The sequence below is a fragment of the Mirounga angustirostris genome, unplaced genomic scaffold (genome assembly GCF_029215605.1).
Source record: "Mirounga angustirostris isolate CCGP_5_RB_7025 unplaced genomic scaffold, mMirAng1.0.hap1 SCAF_4, whole genome shotgun sequence".
Lineage (NCBI taxonomy): Eukaryota > Metazoa > Chordata > Mammalia > Carnivora > Phocidae > Mirounga > Mirounga angustirostris.
Window position 1 is genome coordinate 146,758,267 of NW_026991712.1, and position 26,231 is coordinate 146,784,497.

Below are 26,231 nucleotides of genomic sequence, written 5' to 3' on the forward strand. Positions count from 1 at the left end.
AGAACCTCGTAGCATTGTTCCGAGGATTAAATGAGTTAATGTATTAAAAAGGCATTACAAATAACACATCAATATTAGTTCATTCATAGTGACAAAGGTACTGTACTAATTAAAATGTTAATAATAGGGAAACTGGGTGCTGGGTGTGAGATACGTAGGAACTCTCCCTATGATCTTCTGAGATACAACTTTTTTGTACATCAAAAACTGAAATAAAAGATATTTAGAAAAAGTGTTACAAAGCATCCATATGTGAGAGTTCATTATTAGCAAGGCAGGTACCCCTCTGAATTGAAATTATGTTTCTACATTTGCCTCCTGACAAATGGGAGTTCCTGGGGCACAAGCACTATGCTCCAGTTGACTTTGCATACCCCAAACCCAGAATGGGCCTTGGTCCGGAACAGATGCTAGTCGTGACAAAGGACCGAATAAATGAAGACAGGGATTGGCCAAATTCTCTCCTTAACCGCAACATGCTGGGTACCCAGAAAGCCCTGAATCAGCCCTTGGCGTCTGGTGTCCTAGGCACTGATGCTGAGTTCAGGAGCGGTCCTGGAGGCCAGAACACTGTGCACCCCCTGCGGCCTGTCCTGGGCCAAGGGCTTGGCATGCTCCATGAGTCCCAGCAAAGCTAAGTGGAGGCAAAGCTTGGCACAGGGTGATGGAGAGTTTTCTAACCGGGATAGACATTTTAAAAGGCAACCACAAAACAAAACTGTGAGGTAGTGAACTCCTCGCTCCAGAAGGTATGTAAGCAGAGGTTGAATGGCCCAAGCTTCTGACTCAGGCTTTGCCAAAGGACCTTGCCTAGAAACCTTTCTACAGTCCAGTGACCAACAGCCCCCAGAGAATATCCAAGTTCCAAAGGACAAGCACCGATTAAGTCTAATCCCTTCCATTTGGCAGATAAGAAAACTGAGGCCCAGAGAAAGAGACTGACTTCCCCGAAGTCACACAGCACCCCACGATGCCGCCTCAGCAACGTCCAACCGCAAACCTGGTCACGGGAACCCACCCCACAGCACCCAGCAGCAGGCCAGCTCCTGGCCCATGGGTCCCCCAGACCCCTGCAGACGGGCCTGTACCTGCTCTGCAGAGGCCCTCAGTCAGTCGAGTCGGATTCCAGGGTTCCAGGCAGCTCACAGGCCGACCAGGTGGGGAGATGGAGGAGGGGCCCCGGCTCTGTGGTGGGCAGACCAAGGGGACCAAGAAGCAGGGGGGGCCACTTACCTAATGGTATGCTCAAAGTAGATATCGTCCATGGAAGCGGTGACGCAGGGGCAGCCAGCGTGCCTCTCGGCTGGTATCGGAAGAAAGCCGTGCATTAGCAGCATCCCCATGTCACCAGGCCTCTGAGCGATGGTCAGGTGGCCTGAGCTAAGGCTGTGCCTCTTGGCCCACACCCCCGCCCTCCTCTTTCTTCACCTCGATTACTAATACACACTGACCCTCTTTGTTTATCTTGGTTTTGTCTGTCTGGTGTCTCTCCCTGCTGGGAGACGGCAAGTCGCTTGAGGGCCGGGAGTTTTGCCCGTCTTGTTCACTGCTGGGCCCTGGGCCGGGAGCAGTGCCTGGCCCGAGGTAGACACCCAAAGTGTGGCTGTTGAACGACTGAGTGATCACCCTGGGCTATTCCACTTCCCAGCTCTCCCAGGTGCCACGCCTCTGGCCTCTGCCGTGGGCTTCACCCACCTCTGTTTTGTTGGCTGAGTCACTCTTACCCTCGGGACTGTGCTCACCGCCGCCGCCTTAGTCCCTTGGGAATCCCTCCCCTGCTGGGGCAGGGGCAGGGCCTCTGATCTGTTCTCCCACAGACCCAACTGTGCCTCTTGCCCAGCCCCCATCAAGCAGTGCAGGGAAGTCACCTGTCTGTGCCCCCACTGGGCTGCGAGCTCCCTGTGGGTTGGAGAACACTCAGCCTCCCAAAGGAGAGGAGTGAGCTCGCTTCAGCTCCACTCAACTCAGGAAGGCAGGCAGCCGTGGCCCTGGCTCACGGCGCCCTCAGGCCAGCCTGGGGCAGCCCCACTTGAGGCGGCACTGTGTGGGAGCGGGGACCCGAGGGTGCAGGCCAGCCCTCAGAGCTGTGGGCGTCTGGGGGAGAGAGGGTGGGCCCGAGCTGAGCATCGAGAACTGGGAGGGGACATTTCCGGCAGGTGGACCAGCGTGAGCAGAGAGCAGGATGAGGAATGAGCGTGGCGCTCGGGGGGACAGTGACCATCTCTGATGATCGAGGCCTCTCCCCGGGGTGGCGGCCACCGGCGGGAGGGCACCGTGCCAGGCGGAGCCTCACCGGACAGGCAGGCGGCGGTGTCGACCCACTTGAGCAGCTGCCCGACACTCAGCTCGCCGCGCTGGTTGGTGTGGCAAGGCAGCACCATCTGGCTCATCTGCACCTCCGTGGGGCTCCGGTACCCCTCACTGTCCACCATGGCACCGTCGGCGTGCTCTGCGCGAGAGGCTGACTTCCGGGACGTGCGGCCCGAGAACACAGACGCGATGCCCTGGGAAAAGGTGGGGACAGAAAGGTCAGCTCGCTGCAGGCTCTCCCAGGTCTGCGCGTCCCAAGACTGAGCGCCAGAGGGGGAGCGGAGAGCACCCCGGGGCCACCTCCCACCAGACCCCAACTCCAAGAGCGGCCACCCCCCTCCAGCCCAGGCACTCGGAGCCCAGGGGGCTCACTGGATGCCAGTTCCGCCCAGCTTCCTTCTGGACACCAACTCCATGTTAGCAGGACCTTGGCTGAGCCTGAGGGAGGGGGAGAGAGATTCAGTCCTCCCTTCGGCTCGTGGGCCAGCTTGCTAAAGTTGTGCCTCAGACTGACCTTCATTCTTGAAAGATCCCCGCCCCTCCCCATGCAGGGAGGCCTGGTGAGCACTCTAGCAGTCAGGTCTGGGGATCTGTCCCCAATATAGTGTCCCCAGAAGCAGCTCCTATTTCACCCCCTGAGCGCCCTTCCTCGGGCTCCCTCATTCTTCAGATGACATCAGAGGTGGCACCTCAGTTGGCTGTTCATCTGTCCCCAGCACTTGGCTTTCCTGACCGGGAGGGCTCTGGGCCGCCACCAACCAGCTGTCTGATCCAGGCCAGGGCGACAGCAGTGGCCGGCTGGAGGAACAGCAGAGAAAGTCCTCAAACTCGGACTGGAGGTGGAGTTTCTGCCCAGGGCCTAGCTTGCCTGTCCCCAGGCAGAAGGGATGGGGGGGACCTGGCAGTACTCTGGATGGGGTGGGATGAGGAAGGGGGCCTCCTGTCTCTCTGGCCCGCTCTCCCTAACAGGCTGTGAACGAGAGCTGAGTACCCCTGCCTGTGTGAGAGAAGGGACACGAGTTCCAATTCTCGTGGCCACTGGGACAGTTGCTGCCAACATTTACAGCACGCTTCCTAGGCGTCAAATACTCTTCTAAGCACTTCGCATGTCCCAATTCCATTTTATCCACTCAACAAACCCCTGAGGTGGGTTCATCGCTACCCTCACTCTGCAGGGGAGGCTCCAGGAAGTGGCGAGCACGGCTGTGGCCCAAGGTCTGGCTACAGAGTCTGAGGTCCTACCCACCACACTACACTGTCTACTGCTGGGGCTGAGATGCCCCAGTGCCACGACCCAACACTGACCCCACCACAGCTGCAGACGGGAGCAAGGATGGCTCTTGTGCTGGGGTCTGTCCTCCTTGGCTAAGTTCCCCCATGAGGCTCCATAGCCAATTTAACAAATTCAAAACACGCCAAGGTGACTTGTTCAAGGTCACCGACCCCCAAGTAGCAGAACTGGGATTCAAACCAGGCCTGTCTGACCCAGGACAGCTTATGGGTCCCCAGAGAGGCAGCTCATTCCTGAGAACGCCTGGGTATGAGGTACAGTGCTCGGCATCAAGGAGAGAGACGAGGCAGCCCCAGGAGCACTCAGCCTGGGAAGAGGCCCTGCAGGGTGCCAGGCTGCCAGGCTTGCAGGCTCCTGCAGGTATCTGGCAGACCACTGTGGTCCAAGCAGCAGGACCTGTCACCATGGTAACCACTGCCAAGGCATTTCCGGCCTGTTGTGCATTGGAGGCCCACATAGATGTGGCTGCATGGCTGCCTTTCTGGGTGCGGGAGATGGTAGAGGGAGGAGGCAGAGAGACTCCAGTCACCCGTACTCTTCCCAACCTGTCCCACAGCTAGGGGTTCTGGGCAGAACATTCCAGAAAGAAGCCATAGAGCAAGCTAGGGAAATGGGGGAAGCAAGATGCAAAGGGTAAGCGGTCAGAAGAAAGGGAGCAGAACATAATGGGATTTCTGGGCAGTTCCAGGCATGCACACAAGGAAGCCCTACACGCAATGTCCCTGCTTCACAAACCAATTTTCATGTCTACCACCCCACTGGATCCTCACAAGGAAGGCAGAGGGTGAGGACTATTGACCCCATTTTACAGATGTGGAAAGTGAGGATGGAAACAGCCCTAGACCAGCAGGTGGGACATCTGAGTTCCAGTCCTCCCTCTGCTTTTCACCTGGTCAGTCTCCACTCTCAACAGCCTCCTATTTCCTGTTCTATGAAAAGGAGTCGCTACCCTCCCATTGGACTCTACAGGCCTGGAGGAGGCAGGATCTTTGCCTTATTTGTTCATTCATTCATTCATTCATTCATTCACTGAGCACTTCCTCTGTGCCCTGAGACCAAACGTCAAGAGAACAAAGATAAACTGGTCCATTCCCTCTGAGAAGCTCCTACTCTAGTGCTCATGCTTAGAAGGGCCTGGCCCACAGTAGGACCTCATCAAAGGTTTGTGGAGGGATGAGCAGAGACAGACTTGAGTTCAAATCCTAGCCCTGTCCCTCTGGTGCTATGTGATTCTGAGCACGTCCCTGCCTCTCCTGAACTTCATCTGTCACTCACTGGGCAGGCAGGGGCAGGGGAAGATTGCCAATCCCTAAAGCACCCCCGGTCCTCGTTCCAGGACTGGATTCTGCCCCTACAGGATTCTCGCATGCCCAGCTGACATTTCCATTGAGAAAGCTGAGAGGTCCTGCCATGCTATCAGACAGGAAATACCATGCTCCTCTGAGCAGGGCTGAGCTCCCAGGCAAACTGAGGGACAAGACCCACTGTGGCCATCCCCCACTCTCATCCAAGAGAGGGGCGCAGAGCCCCTGGGCTGGAGCATGAGTGGAGGGGACAGAGCAGCACCAGTGGCCCCAGGCACGGCCTCTCAGACTCCAACTCCTTCCTTAGCTCCAAGGCAGTTTGCCCATGTCATGGCAGGCCAGGCTGGCCCTCCTCCCATCCCAAGTTGGGCAGGCAGCCAGCCTGGGAGGCAGGGGCGTGTGCAGCCCAGACCACGTTCAGCCAATGGGGCCCCAGAGCCAGGTCACTCCTCCCAGGGCCAGTCACAGGGAGAGCAGAGGCCCTGGATGGAGTCAAGGCCTGGGGCGGCCAGGCCAGGCTGAGCCAAAACAGCTGCCTGGGAGGGCAGAGCCTGCTATGAAGGTGGGGAGGGCATCTGGGGGTCAGAGTTTGTGCCCTCTCAGAGGGTAGATGTGCCTACACTGGCCCCAGACCACAGCAGACCTGGCCAGATTTGGTCAGCCCAGACCTGGCCTCAGCTGGCTACACCATGGGCCCTGTGTCCCTCCTCCTGGGCCACAGCCATGTCACAGACCTGCTGGGTCAGAGCAGGAGGGACCACTTCACCCAATCCTTCATAGCTAGGGAGAATGACGCACACAGAGGGAAAGGCTGGCCCTGGGTCACACAGCTGAGGAGCCAGGATGAGCCCTCCTGTGACAGCAACCCCATACCAACAGACTTAACCCCGATTTCCTCTCTCTTCCAACTACCAAGTCCCATGTCCCTGCTTCACAAACCGATTTTCATGTCTACCACCCCACTGGATCCTCACAAGGAAGGCAGAGGGTGAGGACTGTTGACCCCACTGTAGGCCCACCTCCCTAAACCCTCAGGTCCCCCCTAGGCACTGCTAGCTCACTAGATTGTTCCCACAGCCTGTCCACAGGCCTCCAGTCTCTCCACCTCCTTCTAGCTTCCACAAGCACCAGGCCCGTGTTTTCCAACAGCAAATCCACCAACATGACAACCATAGCTTTCCGTATCCTGCCTTGCAGGGACACTAGGTCCAGTCTTTATAACTCCCCCCACTGTGGGACTTCATTTGTCCCTCAGGACCACACAGACCTTTCTGAAGAGCAAGCCTGACCAGACACCTCCCCTGCTCAAGATTCCTCAATGGCTCCCTGCTGCTCTCAGGATCAAGGCTCCACTCTGCGGGTCCTGCAGCTGCTCTCCCAAGCTAGAGACCACATGCCATTCCTCAGAGCACCACTCTCACCCAGCTCCATCCCCCCACCATGTGGGTGCTGCTTCTGCCTAGGATCCCTTTATCTGCCCTATGCGCCAGGTGAGCCCTTCATCCACCCTCTTCAAGCCCCCACTACCTCTTCCCCAAAGAGAGTTAGGGCCTCCCTGGCCCTGCAACCTCGTCTGTCTCTATCACAGCCCTAACCAGGCTGTGTGGTCACTGTTTTGTGAGCCACCTCCGCCATCAGACAGGCATTCCCACGGGACAGGGACAGACTCAGGCCTGCCACAGCGCAGATGCCAAAAAACACCTACGAAAGAGGAAAAGGAAGGAAAGTGCGAGAGACAGGGTGGCTCTAGAGCTGAGGCTTGAAGACGAGGCAGAAAGGACATGAAGAACAGCAGAAAGGGAGAGTAGAATGACAGTGGCTTGGGTGATGCGACCCATGGGGCCAAAGGAAGTGGGTGGAAAGTACTAGGTGGAGTCAGAGGGACAGGGGCCAAGGAGTCTCCAGGAACTGTGGAAGACTCCTGGAGAAAGGTGTGGCCTACAGTGATGAGCCAGGAAATGAGACCAGCCAGCAGAGAGATCTTAGTGCCTTCAAGAACCATCTGGAACAACAGGCCTAGAGCAGAGGAGACCCACCTGTCTTGGCAGGAAGGAGCAGGCTTGCGTGACCTCTCAACCGACCCACCATGACATGAGGCTGTCTGTACACAGGCCTTAGGAGTCGGCCTGGCCTGGGTTCAAGTTCGGTTCCACAACTGACTCGTGTGACCTTGGGCAAGCTGCTCAACCTCTGTGGGCCTCAGTCTCCTCATCTGTAAGAACGGGATTCTAACACCTACCTCTACGTGTCATTGTGGGGATGAAATTAAACGGGACTGAGTGAGGCTAGTGCATACCCACCACAGGGCCGGCATTGACCGAGCATTTACCGTTAGCATCATAAAGCTGAGTTTGGGCTTTCTACAGAAATACAGCCAGGAGAGCCCCATAGTACTTTCTCACCTGAGTTCACCAGAACCTCAGGGCCACCCTGTGAGGGGAAAGGTTGTGAGGCTCTGTGAGAATTCAAGCTAGTGACAGTGGAACAAAAATTCCAGCCTGGATAGGAGACTGCAAAGCCCCTGTTCCTCCCTCCCCACTTCCTGAGGGGGTGGGGACCAGCAGGCAGGCCCCGAGGTGGGGCGCAGGGAGAAGCAGCCTTGGACTGCCCCAGGAGCCACTGGCCAGGTCTCATGAAAGGCCTGATTGTCTGAGCCAGGCCACTCTAAGCACTGAAAGGAAGCTGTCCAAACCAGACGGCCCGGCCCCACAAAGAGGGATCCAGCCTCTCAGAGAAACCAGGGTGTCCTCCTGGCGGCTTCCACACCAGCAAAAGCAGGAGCATTTGTCAACCTCCCAAATTCCCCTTCAGGCCCACGCCCTACCTTCCTCCCAAAAAAGGCTCTGAGGCAGTCTGCACGTGCACAGCACACAGACCCCATCTGGCACCCAGAGCCAAAATGCAAACAAAGCTGAGGAACCAAATAAGGGAAGAGAGGATTATGTTAGGAATCCAATTGCTCAAAAATGCTGCCATAGAGAATTGCATTTTGCCCTGAGGTTCCCGGCAGACAAAAAAAGGCGAAAAGGGGTAGCAGTGGTTACCAAACTTGTAGATAAAAAGAGAGAGCTCTCATCCAGGAAGCCAGCCTAAGGGCTAGGAGGACCCCAGTGGGCTGTTCCATTGGTTTCTGATTGTCGTGTAACATCAGCTCGTATCTGCGTTCTACAGGATAAATAATGGTCCCCAGTGCTCTCTACAAACATCCCCATTTTACTTCTGGCTACAGGCTGTGCCGGTACTTGACATTTGTCAAGATTATGGGGTGGGAAAGGTAGAAAATTAAACGAGTATTTTGTAGTAAGCACCTCCTATGTGCCATTCACTTGGTTCAACATTTATTAAACACCTGCTATGTATGGAGTTCTGTGCTAGGACATTTCATAGGGATTATCTCAGTAATTTTTACATCTACCCTGTGAGGCATTATTATTCTACCCATTTTACTGATGAGCCAACTCAGATACCTTGCTTCTGAGCAGCCCCTGGGAAATGGTAGAGTTTAAGGCAATCCCAGACCCACCAGCCGGAGTCCACATTTACATCTCTCTAGAACTTTCACGGGGCCTTGGGGCTGGGGAAGATGAAAGAAGTTCTTCCAGTCTAAGACTCAGAGACAGGAAGCAAATGACTTCAAGTCTCACAGCCAGTCAGTGACCAAGGAGAACAGAGGCCACGGCCCCGAGGCTCTGTCCAGAGCACACAGTGCGGTGTGGGCTGATCAGGCATTGGGTTTCTCCCTTCTTCTGACAGCAAGCTCTTATGCTCTGCCAGCATGGAAGAGGAAGATGGGAGGGCCTCCAGCTTTCTAATCCCGCCCTACACCCCCAACCTGATGAGGAAGGGAGGAGGGATACAGAGCATAATAGAAACTCTGAGGTAAGGACAAGCTTTCCTCAGGGTAGCCCCATCCCTCCTTCAGAAGTAGAGCCTCACGGGACATTTTCAGTTTAGTTGTCTTCCTGTAAAAGTGAATATTAACGGAACTTTCACCAGCTCATCCTTCCCAGAAGGCCTTGGAAAAAGTTATTTCACCTCTCCGTGACTCAGCTTCCTCATCTGCCTAAAAGATAAATAAAAGAACCTGAGCTCACAGTGAGGATTCTAAAAGACAGTGAACACTAGAATGGCTATAAGCAAAATCATGGACAATAACAAGTGTTGGCAAGGGTCTGGAGAACACAGTACACTGCTGGGGCGGGGGGGGATAGAAGATGCTGGAGCCACTATGGAAAACAGTTTGGCAGGTCCTCAAAAAGCTGAGCATAGTGGGCACCTGGGTGGCTCAGTTGGTTAAGCGACTGCCTTCGGCTCAGGTCATGATCCTGGAGTCCCTGGATCGAGTCCCGCATTGGGCTCCCTGCTCTGCAGGGAGTTTGCTTCTCCCTCTGACCCTCCCCCCTCTCATGCTCTTTCTATCTCATTCTCTCTCTCAAATAAATAAATAAAATCTTTAAAAAAAAAAAAAAAAGCTGAGCATAGAAACGCTGTATGACTTTGCAACTCCAATCCTGGGTAGAGACCCAAAGGAACGGAAAACAAAGACTCCAACAAATGTATCCACACCCATGTTCATAGCAGCACTATTCACAATAGCCAAAAGGTGGAAACAGTCCAAACGTCCATCGGTGAATAAATGGATAGACCAATTGTGGTATGTACATACAATGGAACATTAGTCAGACATGAGAAGGAACGAAGCAGCCATACGTAAAACATGGCTGAATTTCAGAAAGATCATGCTGAGTGAAACAAGCCAGACACAAAAGGCCACCCACTGCATGGTTCCATGAAGTCTCCAGTACAGACAAACCCACAGAGACAGAAAGCAGACTGGTGGTTGCCCGGGGCTGGGGAGGGGAGGACAGGGGAGAAACTTCTTAAAGGGTAAGGGGCTTTACTTTGCAATGACAGAAATGTTTTGGATCTAGACAGAGGTGGGGGTGGCCCAAATTGTGAATGTACCAAGTTCCACTACACTGTATACTTGAAAATGGTGAATTAGATATTATGTGTATGTCACCTTGATAAATTATTTTTTTAATTGTTAAGAGAAACCATTTTAGATGAATATCAGGTAAGTCTGCTAATTTAACATAAATTAAATGTAAAACGCCAAACACATTTTTTTAAAAAAGGTATCAGAAGTAGGCGTGTCTGGCATGGTAAAAATGATAGGTTTCATTATTAGCTATGTAGGCCTCAGTTTCCTCATCTGTCCAGTGGGACGTTTAACTAGATAGTCTCCAAGACTCTTTCCAACCATGAAGGGTTTGGCTTACAGGAAGAACCCCATGAGGCCCCACAGAGTGCCCTGTCACACCTCCCACCGAAGGGCCTTTGCCCATGCTGTTCCCTGTGCCTGGAGCACTCTTTGTGTCTGCAAAGCCTACTCACCCCTCAGATCCATTACCTCTTCCCCACTGTCCATGCTTCTGGCACCAGGTACCTCCCCTCTCTAATGCTGTCCACTCCAACAACGTTCACTGAGTTGTGAGAGTATTTGGGTGGCCTGGATCTGAAGACCCACCAGGCAGGAGCCCTGTCTCTCTACTCCTGGTATCCACAGGGCCCAGCATAGTGCCTGGCTCACTGTGGACCAAATGAATGAGTTTGTCAGTGGGTCCCCAATCTCCACTAGTCACCCCATGTAGACCAGGGAGAATGTCAGCCATGAGGTCAGGTGAGGTTCCCCACCAGAGGCCTAACTCCCACCCCTGCTCCCTCAGCCCATTCTAGGAAAGAGCCTAAACATCACCTGACACCCTCCACCCCCAAGGGTAAAAATAACTTTGTCTGAAATCTGACACCTCCCCTCAGCTAGGTCATCTTGGAAACTCCCCCTGTCCCACTGAGAAGGCTGTCCCGGAGCCAGCCAGGGTGAGGAGGGCCTTTTCTGAATGCTTTCCCATCTGTACCTCATCTGTCCCATGGACAAATATTTGAGGCGTGGTCCCTGGCAAGGTACACAGGGGACCCGAGCCCAGAGTAGTCCCAAGTCCTGCCCACGGTCCCCCAGCTTTGAACCACAGAACCCTGGCCTCCTGCCTCCATCTACACAACAGACCCTTCTTCCACCATGAGAGTGAGAAGGGCTTTGGAGATTGATTACAACTGCTTGCTTGTGTGGGTGGGGAAACTGAGGCACGGGTGGATCTCTGTCCAAAGGTCTTTAGAGTCAGGATCTTGGGTAAGTTACTGAGAAGTTATTTCCTCCTTGGGAGGGGGGGAAGACATATACCCCCACCCCACCTCCATCCAAGAGTAGCGTGAGGATTAAGGGAGGTCCCCAAACCAAAGGCACCCAGCTAACTGTGAGGTGCTGTGCCTTTGTGAGGGGGCCGTTGTCTGGATGGGGACTTGTCTCTCCTGAACCACCACAGACGCCCCCAGCCTTTGTTTCTCACTTTGGGGAAACAGAAATGTGGGGAGCGGAGGCGGTGTGGGCCAATGGGTTCTGGAGGCGGGCCAACTGCATGGGAGTCCCAGACCTACCCTCAGAGGTGCAGGGGGCCCCGTGGAACTCGCTTCCTCTCCACCCAGTTACTCACGTGTTCAACAACACGCACCCGCTCCCCCATTGGTAAGATGAGACTAATGAGCCCCCTGCAGAGCTGTCCTGAGCTATAAAGGAGGGAGACAAGTGCTTTGTAATTTGTGGGGGCTCTGCCTCCCTTTTACTCCAGCGCTTCTTGCGAGGCTGAGTAGGGCCTGCCCGGTGGACAAGCCTGAGTGGGGCCCTGCCCTCCAGGAGCCAAGGTCTAGACGGGGCAACCTAGGAGGGGCTGTTACAGCGAGAGGTGGCGGGGCCCGCAGAGCGTGCACGCGGGGAAGCTGCGGACCAGGGACTGGCTGTGTGCGGCCCCCCCGCCCGCATCCCCATTCCCGCCCCTCCGTACTGACTGGGCACGCTCCGTGCCGTGCGCCCCAGACTGAGGGCCTATGGGATGGCAGCACATGTTTTCATCTCACTGGCCCCAGTTTCCTCATTTATAAAGTTGCAGGGGTAGGCGTGCAGAGGACAGTGAGAACAATCGCCAACCGCCTTCGCTCAGTATTTATTATATGCCAGGTAGTGTGCTAAGTATGTTGTGTGCATTATCGCATTATCTCTTTTCCTCTTTACACAGCTCCAGTCATCAGCTTTGCTATTATCTGCAGCTTACAGATGGGAAAATAGAGGCTTGGAAAGGGTCAGGAACTTGTACGTACACACACACACACACACACACACACAGGAGAGTGCACGCGTGCACACAGGTGCAAAATTGCACAGCCAGTAAGCGCAGAGTTGGGACCGGAACTCAAGTCTGTTTCACTTAAAGGCTGAGGCTGCTTGGCCGCTTTGCTGTAACTGCCTCTCTCGTCTGCCAGGCAGGGTAGTTCCTGCTGCATCCCATACATTGCCAGCCACTGGCCCTTCCAGAATCCATATGCACAAGCTCCCTCCCCTGAGGTCCTCTGCAGGAAACAGCGAGGGTATCCGTGCCCCTGCCCCCCCGCCGCACGGCCCACGGTCATAGCACTGGTCCTACTGGATGTTCAAGGCCCAGCAGCCCGGGAGGGAGGGAGGTGGCCGCCCCAAGCTCTCTGAGCTGAACGCTGTCCTTTGTAAATCCTCAGATCTCCGCAGTGCATGGAAACCTCACGTCAGTGAGATTACCCATGTTCAGGATCTCAGCTACCACACCCCCTCAGTGGTCGTCCAGCATGAGCTTGCTCAGTCCCAGAGACAGGGCTCACTCCCTTGGCACACGGACCCTTCCAGTGAGGAGCCCGGCTGCCCGTCAGAGTTCTTCCACGCCCCCCCACACCACTGGCACCTGCCTCCCTGTAGCTCCCCGCCCTGGGACTGTTTGCCACCTCCCTTCCCGGCCTCCAGCAAACCCCAGGAAGAGGCAGGAGGGATCCGAACACAGGCAATCTGACCCCCAGTGCGACTGGCCCGCACGAGGTGGCTCTTCAGGGAGACGCTCAGATAGCATCCAGCCAGAGACCTACATTCACGGGTGACACCCCGATGCTGGAGCCCCTGGCGGTGAGGTGGGCCCTTCGGGGACTGGGGAGAACAAGCCCAGCCTCTCCCCTCAGCACGGGCCTCCCCACCCTCCCTGCCAGACTGCCAAAACTGCTTCCAGCCTGCCTCTGGGTCACCATGGCAACGGGCACCCCAGCTCCTGCGGGCACGCCCCGCTCACCCTGGAGCTGGGCACAGCAGCAGGCACCCGAGCCCCTCCAGGACGGCAAGGCGGAGAGGGAGAAAGAGTCAGAAGAGGGAAGTGGGGAGAAGAAGAGAGAGGTTACAGAGAGAGAAGGAGGGAAAGAAGGGAAGGGGAGGGGAGAGAGAATGGGAAACCATAAGGTCACAGCACAGAGGCTGATAGGGAACAGAAGTAGAAGAGAGGCAAAGGGGGAAGTAACAGGGCAGGAAGGGGCCCCCTTCGACCCCCCTACCCCCCGCTGCACACATTCCTCAGGCCTGAGCTGCTCTCAGCCCCGAGGGAGGGATTCTGGCCACACAGCCAGGACTTCCTGCCCCAGGAAGCTGGCAGACCATGGCCCCTCTGAGGCTCCAGCTGCTTCTCCAGCCCCTGCAGGCCCCTCGTGCTGAGGGATGGGGTCCTGTCCTCCCCGGCAGGTGGGGCCCCTTCTCCCACGCTTAGGCGGGAGGCCCCAGATGCCCCCAGTTCTCCTGCCCCCCTCCCGGGGTCTGCAGTCCTCTCATCTCTTCTCTCCCACCTCGCCCAGCTTCCCCTCACACAGCACACCAACTTTTGCCCCCCCTCCCAAAGTCTTCAAGAAACCATTCCAAAGCAGAGGAGTGGCCCGAGTGAGAGCTATGACTTTAGCCGCAGATGCATTCCTTACACTGGCAAGGAGTGAACCAGGAGCCAGAATAAGCCTGGCAAAGGACCGCCAACTCCAAAAGGCTGCTTTGGAGGCCCGGAGTGGCCAGGTGGAAGCGTCAGAGACGCGGAGCGGGGCCTGGGTTCTGGCAGAGGCTGAGCAGGTGCGCTGAGCAGGTGCACCGCGGGTTCTCCCTGGGCACTCCCAGGGCCTTCCCTGAGCCCCGAGTTCTCCAGCCACAAGGTGGCCTTCTCATACCTGTCCCTGTGTGCCCTACACTGTCTCCGAGGAATTCGAGAAGGGCTTGTGGAGGAAAGGATGAGCAGGGCAGAGAGAGAAGAAGGAAGCAAACAGGAAGGCCAGGGAGCTGGCAGGAGGGCCACAGCGAGGTCCGGCGGACAGAAGCTGTGTTGGAGTCCTGGCCCCTCCTGTTTCCCTGGATAACCTGAAGCCCTTTAGTACTGCAGCTACTGTAAACCTCACTTTCCACATCTATAAAATGGGAATAATAATATCACTGACAGGATTCAATGAGATTATACGTGCCAGGTGCTTAGCACAGACTCTGACCCAGAGAAAGTAATTAAAAAGTGTCACCTCTTCATGTTACTACAAATCCAGGCAATGATGAGCGACCCAGGAAATCAGCCTCGCCAGGAGCCTGCACAGTGCCTGGGGGTGAGAGACGCCTGTCACGACTGGCTCGGCAGCCTTCGCAGAGGCCATGCAGAGCTTGAGGACAAGGACCCAGGATTTGGGAGGACAGGAAAGGGGCAGGCAAGCTCTAGCAGCGGTAGCATCAGATGGCCCTCTCGGCCCTGCTCTGTGACAATCCCTGCCAGTTGAACCTGCCATCTGTCTACCAACTACCAGGGCTTCGCTTCAGCCACGAGCCAAGATGCTGAACAGGCAAAAGTCTGTGGCACGCCACAGAGGCCTCCCACGGATGTCCACACACAGTCGAAGCAGACGCAACGGTTGCCAGGATATCTCCTTTCCCAGGCCCCTGAAAGGCTCGAGACCCCTCACAAAGGGGGAGAAGGCAGCGATCCCTGGAAACCAGCTCGGGCTCACTGGGAACACGGCATCCCAGGCGCAAGGAAAGAGATGGCGAGGCAGGAATAGACACATTCTGTGCAGTTTGCATTTGCACAGACCCAGAACATTGTAAATGCTCAGTAAAAATGTGAGAATGTGTTCGATTGAACCTGGAGGGGTCTCCAGTGGAGTACCACATTTGTCTGTTCCATTCAACACGTGATCAAACGGCCGGGACGAAGACAAACCTGGTTGCAGGTGGCTACCTGAAAGACTGTAGCTTATGAACACAAGACCAAGGGGTGAAATGCACAGGATTCATGGGCTCCGCCTGCATTTTTGTCTTTCTGTCGCCCTCACTTTGTTTTAAGTGATATGGCTGCTGGGGAGGCTCTAGCTTCATGGCTGGATCTGCGGAAGCGGCCGCACGATTTCATCATTTCATCGGCCCACAGCAGTGCCGATTCTGGCTGAAGGTTTCTGTGGTGCTGAGGGTGGGGACGTGCTCAGGGCAGGAACGTCGCGCTGACAGGGAGGAGGCAGCCTGCAGCGGGGTTGTGGTAGGCAGCACAAGGCCCATCCCTGTGAGGGGGAGCTGAGGGCAGGGGTAGCATGGGAAGAAAACCAGGCAGGAGGGAGACCGTGAGGGTGTAGGGCTACGTTTAGCCTGGTGATGGGCCTCCTGCTACACATCTCAGGGCTGGCTGAGTCAGAGGACAGGAGGGTTCAGTGAGAGATAAAATCAAGACAAGGGGCACATAGCTGGTTCAGTCGGGAGAGTATTGTGACCCTTGATCTCAGGGTTCTGAGTTTGAGCTACACGTTGGAGGTAGAGATTACCTAAAAAATAAAATCTTCAAAAAAAAAAAATAACAAAACAAGACCATACAGGGGTGCACAAGGCTAGAAAGAGGCCAGTGCTGCCTGGGGATCAACATCAATCTTTTTTAAAACTCCCATTCATTCCCTTAAGATGCTGGGAATACAACATTAAATGTATTCTCTGATAGACAGACAATAAACAAGCAAAGGAACATGATCATTTTAGAGACTGAAAAGTGCTATGAGAAACAGCAGATGTGATGAAAAGAGAAGGTGGTGGAGTGGTAGATGCTAATTCAGCCTAGGTAATCAAGAAGGCTTCAAGGCCCAGCTCTGAATGAATGAAAGCAGGAGCGATCATGCAAGGCTCTGGAGGCACAGGGTTCCAAGGCAGGGGAAGAGAGGGTGCAAAGAGCCCACGGAGGATCTGGGACAAGTCTGGCTGCTGGAGGAACAGCAGGGCGGCCAGTCCCAGCTAGGCCCAGCCCCCGACCATTCCCGCCGAGGGACCAGATACCAGGGATGCCGTCTTGGATTCCCTAGGCCAGCCCGTCCACCAGCTGAATACCACCAAGTAACCTCCACCCCACACCGTGGAGAGCAGAACAGTCACCCTGCCAAGCCCTGCCCAAAGTCCTGACCCACAAAGTCTTAAGATACAGTAAAACGGTTCCTTTTTTAAGCCACTAGGTGTGGGGATAGTTTTTCCCAGAGCCACAGCAGACAGAATAGACATCGTCCAAGGAGCGAGCAAAGACAGAGCTATTTAGAGGTCAGTGGGAGGGAGCAGCCTACAGAGGGAAGCAGAGGGAGTCAGGTGAGGTGGAAGGACACTAAGGTGGGGTGGGTCTCCGCAAGGGTGCCTGCTGGTCGAGGAGCTGAGCAGTCCCAGCAGATGAGCAGAGAAGCTATAAGGGGTTGGAGGGAGGGAAGGGAGAGGAGTCATGGATTAGGGACAGGGTGAGAGGTAAAGAAGTGGAAGCAGAGACCACAGAAAACTCCTGCAGAGATTTTTCTGGGAAAGGGGGGCAAAGAAACCAGGAAGTAGTTGGAAGGGGACCTGGGTACAAGAAAGGGGTATTATCTGCCTTAGAAGCTGGGAGATACCGGAGGTCTCATCTGGCAGCTGATGGGACACAACCAGTAGGAGAGGGATCTCCCCAAGCCAGAGAGCTGCCCAAGAACTGGCCCGGCAGAAGCTTGAAGACGCCATTTTATAAATCTATGGCTACCATCTATTGTGCGCCGACTGTAGGCCGGGCCTAGTCCTTGGGAATTCTCAAGTCCACTCTGAAGCAGGAGTCCTCATTTATAGCTGAGGAAAAGGAAATTCAGACAAGGAACACGGAAAGATCCACTGGAAGACACGCAGCCAGCAAAAGGCAGAGGGGTGGGGTGCCCAGCTGGCTTTGTGGGAAGAACATGCAACTCTTGATCTCCGAGTTGTGAGTTTGAGCCCCACGTTGGGCATAGAGTTTATTAAAAAGAAAAAGAGAGAGAGAGAGAAAGAAAGGCAGAGGGGGGAGTGGACTTGGGTTCTTCTGACTCCAGAGCCTGGCCGGGGTGCTGCAGGGGGGACACCAGCCCTGGAGGCAGATTAGATCATATAGCCCATGGGACTTCTGAGACAGAGCCTGGCACTTTGGAGACCCTCCATGGATTGCCTTCCAGGTGATATGGAGAAAGAGCTGGAAGTGCTGTGGTCTCTGACAGTCCATCCCGCCGGCACCAAAGGGATCTCAGCACCCCAACCACCATCATCACCCCCACAATGGCCTATCCAGAGGGCCTAGTGGGCTCAGAAGTCCATCCCACTCTCCTGCCTGCCTCGCTGAGAACCAGTTTGCATGGTGAGACACACCTTCTCTTAGTCTTAAGCAAGGGGGTGGGGATCAGATAAACTCAGAGTCCCACGGGGCCCTGAGGTGGGGTGAGGAGTGCTGAGAGCAATGTGGGGCTTGCCCCTTCCCTTGCCCCAAAGTCATAGTCCTTGGGCCCCTTCCTCTCTCCGGCCCCCTCCCCCACGTACCCCACCACTCTCAAAGCCTGGAGGCACACCACTCATTCTTAAAACTCGTCTTCTCTGTGGAAAAGCCAGCAGGGCACTAACCTGCTTGGCATATGTGACCAGGCCCATTACTACCCCCATAGCCCCATGTTACAGACAAGGAAACTAAGGCTGAGAAAGGAGTAGCCAGCCACTAGCCACTAGCCCAGAGCCAGCCAGAATCTTCCGACTCCAGAACCCCCGTTTGTCCCTGCCACCGCTCATACAGGGTAGTACCCCCAGAGAAGGACAGGAGCTGGGTCTCGCCACACCCTCCCTAAGGGATCGAATGGAAATTGAGACCCACCTGGTTCAGCTCGGCCCTGGCGAAGGCTGGAAACCCGAGGCTGCTTTAGGAAGGCCTAAGAGCCACACCCCTCCTCGACCTCTGACCACTTTCCAGGCTTGGGAATGGGCCACACCTGGCAGGGCCGCACCCCCGGGGGGCAGATCACAGCCTGTTCTAGAGGTCACAAATAGGACACTGGCAAGGAGTGGAGAGACTGGGGTTCGGCACCGCCGTGGGGCAGTGAGGGACGGGCCACAACAGAGGTGCCACTGGGGACTGCCTGCCAACTCGCTGGGCTTCTGAACAACCGGACAAGATAAAGCTTGTAGGGCGCTTCCCAGACTGTAAAGTGGGTGCAGACATGCAGAAATAGGAGACTCCTTGAGCATGTGACCAGGTCCCATGGCTCCCTAGAGTCCCAGCGATTGACGAATAAAAGTTGTATGTATTTAGATCACACAACGTGATGTTTTGACATCCGTATACATTGTGGAATGATGACCACAATCAAGCTAATTAACAATCCATCACCTTACAGTTACCCTGTTTGGGGCGGCGGGTGGGGGGATGAGAACACCTGAGATTTACTCTCTTAGCAAATTTCAAGTAGGTAATACATTGTTGTTAACGGTGGTCCCCACACTGTCCACCAGGTCTCCAGAACTTATTCATCTTGTAACTGAAAGTTGGTACCCTTTGACCCACATCTCGCCTTTCTCCCAGCCTCCCTGTCATAATTTTTCCAGTACCTACCATGTTCCAGGCCTTTATTTACATTATATAATGGCTTTGTATCCATAATATCATGTAATCCTCCCCTGTGGGGGACAATTATCCCTCTTGCACAAAAAAGGAAACTGACACCCAGGCTATCTGAAAGACTTGCCTAAGGGCCCTGTGCCCTGAGGGTGGCGCTGGGACTTTGCTTTTCTCACTACCAAAGCTGCGTCTCCAAAAGAGATGCTTAATGCTTAATATTTACCGACATTCATTAATTAATGTCTAATTTGCTGAGGGCAAATTATTTCCATGGAAGAAGCCCCAGGCAGGACATACATATTACATGGACAAGGGGGCTGGAGAGGGCCTCCTCAAGGAGTCACTACCGAATTCTTTCCCCACTGCTAGCAGAACAAGCTCCTTTCCCACATCTCACACACAGAGGCCTCTGCCTGGACCAGGCTTCCCGACCCGAAAAGACTTCCAAGGCCATGCTAACCCATCACTTCCCCCAGGGAGCCTGCCCTGCCCGAGGCTGGTGAAGGGCCACCTCTGGGCTTCCCTCTGTCACAGCTGGCCACACTCTGCTGTCATCAGTGGTTTGTACCTCTCTCTGTCTCCACATCAGCCTGGGGACACCTGAGGACAGGTCCAGTCTGACTCATCCCAGTGTCCCCAAAGTGCCAGACTCTGGTCCTTTCCCTCCTGCCCCGATACCACCTCCTCCACGCAGGGAGGCTGCTCCTGGAGAGTGGCAGGAGCTTCCAGCTGGCGGCACCATCTGTCCCTGGAGGCACAGGACAGGAGAGGCACAAGGCAGAGGGGTCAGTTCCTCTGCTTAGCCAGGTCGGCCCAGGACATCTAGAAGAGTCATGGCACCAGGGCCCCCTCCCAGCTGTAGCTTGGGCCCAGACAAGACTTTGAATTCTCTAACCAGCTCGAAGTGGCTCGAGGCTAGAGCGTTCATTTTCTTATATGCAAAGCCAGACGCATACCCAGTAGCAGAGCCACCAGGAAGCTGAAGTACGCCTCACACCAGCAGGTACTCGACGAGTTAGTTTTTACCACCTCATCCAACCAACCGACCCTGTCTCTGAAACACTGAGGAAACAGAAGTCCGGATGAAATGAAAAGAGAAGGACCCATATCTACCATGGTCAATTGTGTGCCAAGCTCCGCACTCCTCCAAAGTCATTAAGCTTGCCTGTGATCTAGCAAGATCCACAGGAACAGCCCGGGTTCACAGAGGAGGAAACTAAGGCCTACAGGGTCAAGTGAGTTAGTGTCTGTAAGGCAGGTCTCTAGACTCATGAGCAGCTGTGCAGAGGTGCTGGGGAGGCCGGCTTGGCCCAGCCTGGACCCAACACAGGTGAAGGGCAGGGGTGCAGCCTCCGCTAGCCCCCGGTATGTGCGAGGCAGGGGGGCAGGTGATCGGCCCTGAATCTGCATTGTCAGGTGGGCTAGGAGGCTGTGATGGGGTGGGTCTGAGGGTGACAGTGAGACCACTCTCTGGATGTGCAGAGGTTCCCGATGTTTCCCTGGCCAGGACAGGCACTGGGAAAGGGGTCTCAGCCTGGCAGGTAAGGATTCTAAGTCTCTCACCAGCTGTACAAGCCCGGGCACATCATCTCACTTCTCCGTGCCTCGTTTGTACCAGGGGCCTGAGCCTATCACCCACCTGCCTGTTGTGAGGGGTCAGGGAGTGGGTGGGAAGGTGGCCAGGACCTTCGTGGTGCTGGCCATACAAACGGGAACCATGATGATATGTCTCCCTAGGTCTCTGAGCTTCTCTGAGCACAGTGTGCAGGGACTATGTACCTTGGCACTAAGCCTGGGGACCAGAGCATCCCCAAGTACCACACAGTCTGGTGGGCAGGACAATACAACCCCTAGCACTCCAAAGCCCAAACCCTGCCTGCAAGGCCCAGACCCCCAGCCTACTGCAGCCTTGTCTCAGGCCCTCCCACCTGCTCTGCCCTCACTCGATCCTGTCCAAGCCACACCAGCCTCCACTCAGTAGCTCAGAGGCACCAAGCCCCCCACACCTTGGAGCCTGCCAATGAATGCTGTCCCTTCTGCCTAGAATACCCTTCCAGGCCTTCCTCTGGCTGTCTCCTTCTCAACTGCTAGGTTTCTGCTCAGTTGTCACTGGCTCAGAGAGCCCTCCCTTGACCTCTCCCGTTATTCTCTCACAGTCCCCTGTTCTCCTGCAATCTGAAGCTAATAGCTGTGTAACCTTGGGCAAGTTACTTAACCTCTGTATCTCAGGTTCATCTTCAACACGGGCATAGTAAGGTTATCTACTTCATAGCGTTGTTATAAAGGCTAAATGAGTTAATGCATGCTTGGCACACAGGGAGCACCTACATGGCATTTACTCTTATTGTTATTACTGTTCGCAGGGCTTGGCACAGATTTGGATCCTATATTTACTCGACTACTTTCTCACTGTGTCTCCTTCATTAGCTGTCAGCTCCATACAACAGCCTAGGTTCATCACAGAGTACTCAGTACCTGCCACAGGCTAATCCCTGGGCAGGGAAGAATTGAAATCAGTACAATATCCTGAGGAGACACCATTCATTGTGGGGGCAGGCAGGATGCAGATGGAAATGGGAAATGATGGCTGAGCTGGGTTTTGAAAGATGAAGAAGAGTCCTCCAGACAGACTACAAACACTAAGGGTGTCTGTCCATGGCTGAGACCAGGGTTCATATGGGGTTCCTGAACAGGCTGAAGCTAAGTGTCTGAGTCTTGCCTCTTCCTCCAGGAAGCCCTCTGGGACTACTTCATCACCCTTCTGAGCTCCCACAGTCACTCATTCATTCAGTAGTTTTTGCACTCATACTATATGATAGGCAGGTTGTTTTATTCCTGTGGGTCTCCCCTCCTCTTCCTCACAGCGGGGTTCTCAAGGCAGACAGGCCCCTGCCTTTCGCAGTCAGGACCAACCTCAAGATGGTGCACAAACCCTTCACAAAAGTCCAGGCCCCCAGGATGTCAAAGCTGGTGGGGACCTCAGAGAACACTCAGAGAGGGGGAGCACCTGGCCCAAGGTTACAGCAACGGGGTGAAGATAAGATTCTAATCCAGGGAGGGGGCAAACACAGTGCCTGAAACCTCCTCACAGTCTGAACTAGACCCTTCATGAGGCCAGGGAGCTGGGCTAGGGAGAACCTCCAGCTGTCCACAGGTTCAAGGCGAAGCAGCGAGCCCTCCACCATGAGTGGGGAGGAGCATGTACGTCCATGGCTGCACAAGCGCGTGCGCAGATGCCCGCAGCTGTTTCTGACCCTCCCACCTCCCTGTCGGCGACATTGCCGGGTTGCGGGGCTTCTCGGGGGAGCTGGGGTCGACAGCCCCATCAGCTTTCCCAGAGTAAGTAAAGTTCCCAGGAGGTGACCTTGACCCGGCTAACACTGAGGCTGAGCAGAGGTTCCCAGTCTCCCAGTAGGGTACCAGTGGGTCCTCACCAGCCCAGAAGTGTGGGACTCAGGGCCCAGTACAGACTTGGGTGGGGGAGGGGAGGGTCTCCACAGAGAGGCAAGGACTGAGACGGGACAGCAGGACCTTTCCAGCACCCACCCGCGACGCAGACAGGGAATCAGTGCCCTCCCCCAACACACACACACACACCTCGCTCCCTCAACTTGGCAGGCTTACCACCTCCCTCAACTCATTCATGTGTTCCGAGGCCTTGATGGGTGCCCAGGGGCAGGGAAGAGCCAGAACCACCTAACTCCGAAACGTTCGCCATCTGCAGTGTCACGGGATACTGACAAGGGCCCCCAAACTCTGGGAAGCAGGGCTGTGGGTTATCTGAGAGCCCCCTTCTATTCCCAGTTAACCTGGCTTTCTGTGTCCTCCGTGAAGAGAGTTTGGTGGGGTTTTTTATTTGCTTGCTTTTCATTAAAAACAGCTTTGGTTGCAACTCAGAAAACCATCCCAAACTGTCCCGTATCATTGGGGAACTAAGGGAATTCGGGAGCAAATGGGGGCATCCAAGGAGATCTGCCATGCAGGCAATGGTCCATAGGTGGCAATCAAGGCTAGAGTGTTCTCAGCCGGCATGAGGTCACCCATGTCACCTCATGGGCCCAATTCCACCCCCACACCTACCCCCGCTCCCAGACTCAGGAGAGTGGGTGGGAGAGTGTAGGGAAGCAAAATGCGTTGTGGGCTCAGACTCGAAACATGTGGGCTGGAGTCTCACTTGGCTTTCACAGGGCTGAGCCTCAAGTTTCCTAAGAGCTCAGACTTGGGAGCCAGATTGCCTGAGTTCAAATCCCAGCTCTGCCACTTCCTGCCAGTGTGATCCTGAGCCTGGGCAAGTCCTCAACCCCTCTGAGCCTCAGTTTCCTCATCTTGGATATGGGGATGATAACTTTACCTACCTCATAGAGAACTGAACGAATTTATATATACAAAGCATTTGGTGCAGTGCGTAGCATGGTCAGCACTATATACAGATTTGCGACTACGATGTTGTTATCTCTGTAAAATGATGATAAGGATACATCCTTCCTCCACTGCCTTCTCCCCCAATTATTGATGGGGATCAATGGGAAAAAAAATCATGGAAGGCACAGGAGAAGACACAGCCCCACCTGGAAAATGCTGTCTGCTCCAAGCTCAGGAGATGGGGGGCAAGAGGTCCTGCTGCTCAGATCCCACCCTCGGCCTCACTGAGAAGTTGTCTGTGCCCATGCATTCATTAGACACTGTCTGGAGCTCTGACCATGCCCAGCCCTCTGCTGGGCACACTGACAGCAGGCTTGTGGAACTCACTGGCTGGTGGGAGGGATGGACATGCAAGTGCACCACACAATCCAGTGTGAGAAGGAACTAACACAGAGGCTCCCTGTGCCCTGAGAAATCTGGGAAGGCTTTCTGGAGGAGTCCAGCATCTGAGCTGAGATCTGAAGGCTCAGCGGTAACTTTCCAGGAGGACCGGGGGGAGGCTAGGGGCCACCCGAGCAAAAAGCACAGTAGGGACCACAGCACAGAGGAGAGAACAAAGGTGGTATACTGAGGCAGTGGCAAGTGGTTCAGTATGGCTGAATCTATCTGGGTGGGGAAGGTGGAATGAGGAGGGAGAGGCAGGCCGAAGCAGATTACCAAGAGCCTTTTGAATCGGGTAAGGAACAGGAAGGCTATACTGAAGGCAGCCAGCTCAGCAGGTGCGGGATGATCACATTTACCTATTAGAAGCAACCCTCCAGTGGAAGGGGATGGGAGGGGCTGGATGTGGAATCGGGGAAGCAGGGAGAAGGTGCCCTGGACGGGGGAGGGCGCTGAGGTCTGAGTTGAGCGCTGGTCATGCAGATGGAGGGAGGGGATAGGTAAGAGATTTATTTGCCCCCGCCCCCTTTAAAAAGGCTTTTCCTGAGAACGTCCTCAGAGGACACCCACTCTGCGCCCAGCACAACCTCTGCCAGTCTGTCCTGCACCCTTCTCCCGTTCACCAGATCAAAGGCCCCCGCCAGGCGGTGATGAGCACTTGGCTCTGTCCCATGCCTCAACATCTAATCTCAGCTCCAAAGTCCCTGGTAAGACATTCCAGGGAAACGTGCACTGCAAGGCCACCTAGCAGGACACCTGTCCAAGAGCCCACGCCTGGTCCTGAGCTTGCTCTCTGAAAGAGGTCATTGTCCCCGAGAATCGCGGGCTGCCACACCCTCCCTCACCCACTCCGACCCCCTCCCCACCCAGCCCTGTAACTTCTAGTGGCCTCCGGGCCTTGGAGCCCTGAACTCCAGCATGCCACAGAGGCACGGAGCGCAGACGTCCGGCAGAAGCACACACAGGCCTCGGCTGGGAGAGACACACACCCCGGAATAGAATTCCAGACGCAGAGAACTTCCCCTCAGCACGGCCCCTGGGCCTTGTCTGGGGATTGTTACCTCTAATAAACCAGCCTAGGAGTTCTGCAGTTTCTCCTTCCAAGGAGAGCTAGAAAATGGCCCGTGGAAAATGAGAGCGAAGATGGAGAACTTCTGACTTAAAACGGAAACTTCAATTCTCTTTCAGGATCCCCAGCCTGCAGCCCCCTCCCCCGCCCACCGTTGGCCTCCAATCAGCACCCCCCCCCCTCCGCCCACCCTGCATACCCTTCGCAGGTGATTTCCGACATTCTGGATCATTGCGGCCGAGACCCCACTAGCCGGTGGCACGGTCGGTGGCACCCTCTGAGAGAGACGCTGGTCACCTGAGCCACGGCCAGGCTCCGACTCCAAATGAAGCCGGTCAGCCTCTCCTCGCGCCCCTCCTCCCGAGCTCCCGCCCCTCCTGAGCCCAGCTGTTATCACCCAGCCCTGCCTCTCCTCACACTGCCCTCTGCCCCCCCCCCCCCGCCCGGAGCACCCCCCTCCGAGGCTCCTGTGCCTGCCTGGCAGAGCGGAAGGAGAGCGGCTGCCAACTGGGCCCCGGCCACGTCAGGGGGCCCTGTGGCTGCCCACTGGGCACCTAGCGGGACACTCGCTTTACTTCCAGCCACAGCCAAACTTAGTCACCCCCACTTCCAGCCCCTGACATCCTGCTCACAGGGCCTCTTGGCTCCGGGGTCCCTCCCAGGGGCCGGGAGTCCCCACCCCACCCGCCCCAGCCAGTTAGACTGGCACACCGGTCACCAGGCTCCCATCCGTCCACAAGGGGTCAGGCTGGAGGTGGCAGGAAGCCAGGGAGCGTCCAGCAGCCTCCCAGAGAGACATCAGACCCACCTGCTAGGCCTCTTCACCCTCAGGAGTACTGCCCCCAAGAGCAGCCCAGTGTAGCTACTGGCCAGGGACAGGGCGCACCCCCTCCTTCCTTAAAATAAGCAGTGTGACTTCTTAAAGTGACCTCTGCCAAATTCCACCTCATGAGCTCCACAGGCTTCAGCCCCTTGGGCACCCAGCCCAGGCCCTCTGTAGCCACCACCAACTGAGAGACCACCCAGATTTCTCCCTTGTCCCTCTCACTTCTGCAAGAGGCTTCACGAGGAGGCCTTGACACTGACACTTGGACTTTTCATGATGGGCCAATAAAATAAAGTCCTTAGTGGTTAAGAGAAGAAGGCAGGGGAGAGCCAGGCAGGGGAGCTGGGGTAGACAAATGGATCAAAAGTAATAATGAGCACCTCATGATAACCGAGCACCTGCTGTGTCCAAGGCCTAGCGCTGTCCTCACTCCAACCCACCGGGAGGTCCCTTGGGGAGGGCACATGACATGGTCCTAGGTGGCACAGCTATTGAGTGCAGAGCCATGGTGGAACACAGGTCAGCCCAGTCTGAGGCCTCTGCCCTTCATTGCCTCGAGCTCACTCCCCACACACCTACTGATGTCTCCCCCTGGGCCTAAGACACCTGGACTCTGGGCCGAGTTCTCTCACTAATGTGCTGTGTGCCTCTGAACAAGTTCCCTCTTGTCTCCAAGCCTCCCCGCTCTAGGAGTCAAGGGCTCTCATGTCCATCCCTGTGAACTTAAGCCTTTCCCTCGAAGAGCTTAGGGGTCTGTCAGCAGTTCGGTATTAACGAATGAGAAATTAAAGTCACACTATAAAGACAGCAAGATGGTCCAAGGATG

At 55.4% G+C, this 26,231-nt stretch overlaps 1 protein-coding gene across 2 annotated transcripts in view; it reads right to left on the reverse strand.

Annotated features, from left to right (window-relative positions):
* Positions 1–24,913, reverse strand: part of ACOT11 (acyl-CoA thioesterase 11) — a 42,773-nt gene extending 17,860 nt beyond the window's left edge. For both annotated transcript variants that reach the window (XM_064589079.1, XM_045897617.3), the window contains exons 1-3: positions 24,779–24,913; positions 2,294–2,504; positions 1,234–1,303 (exon numbers count right to left, since the gene is read on the reverse strand). In XM_064589079.1, the coding sequence (XP_064445149.1) occupies positions 1,234–1,303; positions 2,294–2,504; positions 24,779–24,811 (314 nt within the window). In that variant the 5' untranslated portion in view covers positions 24,812–24,913. The remainder of the gene's footprint in view (positions 1–1,233; positions 1,304–2,293; positions 2,505–24,778) is intronic.
* Between the last annotated feature and the right edge of the window lie 1,318 nt (positions 24,914–26,231).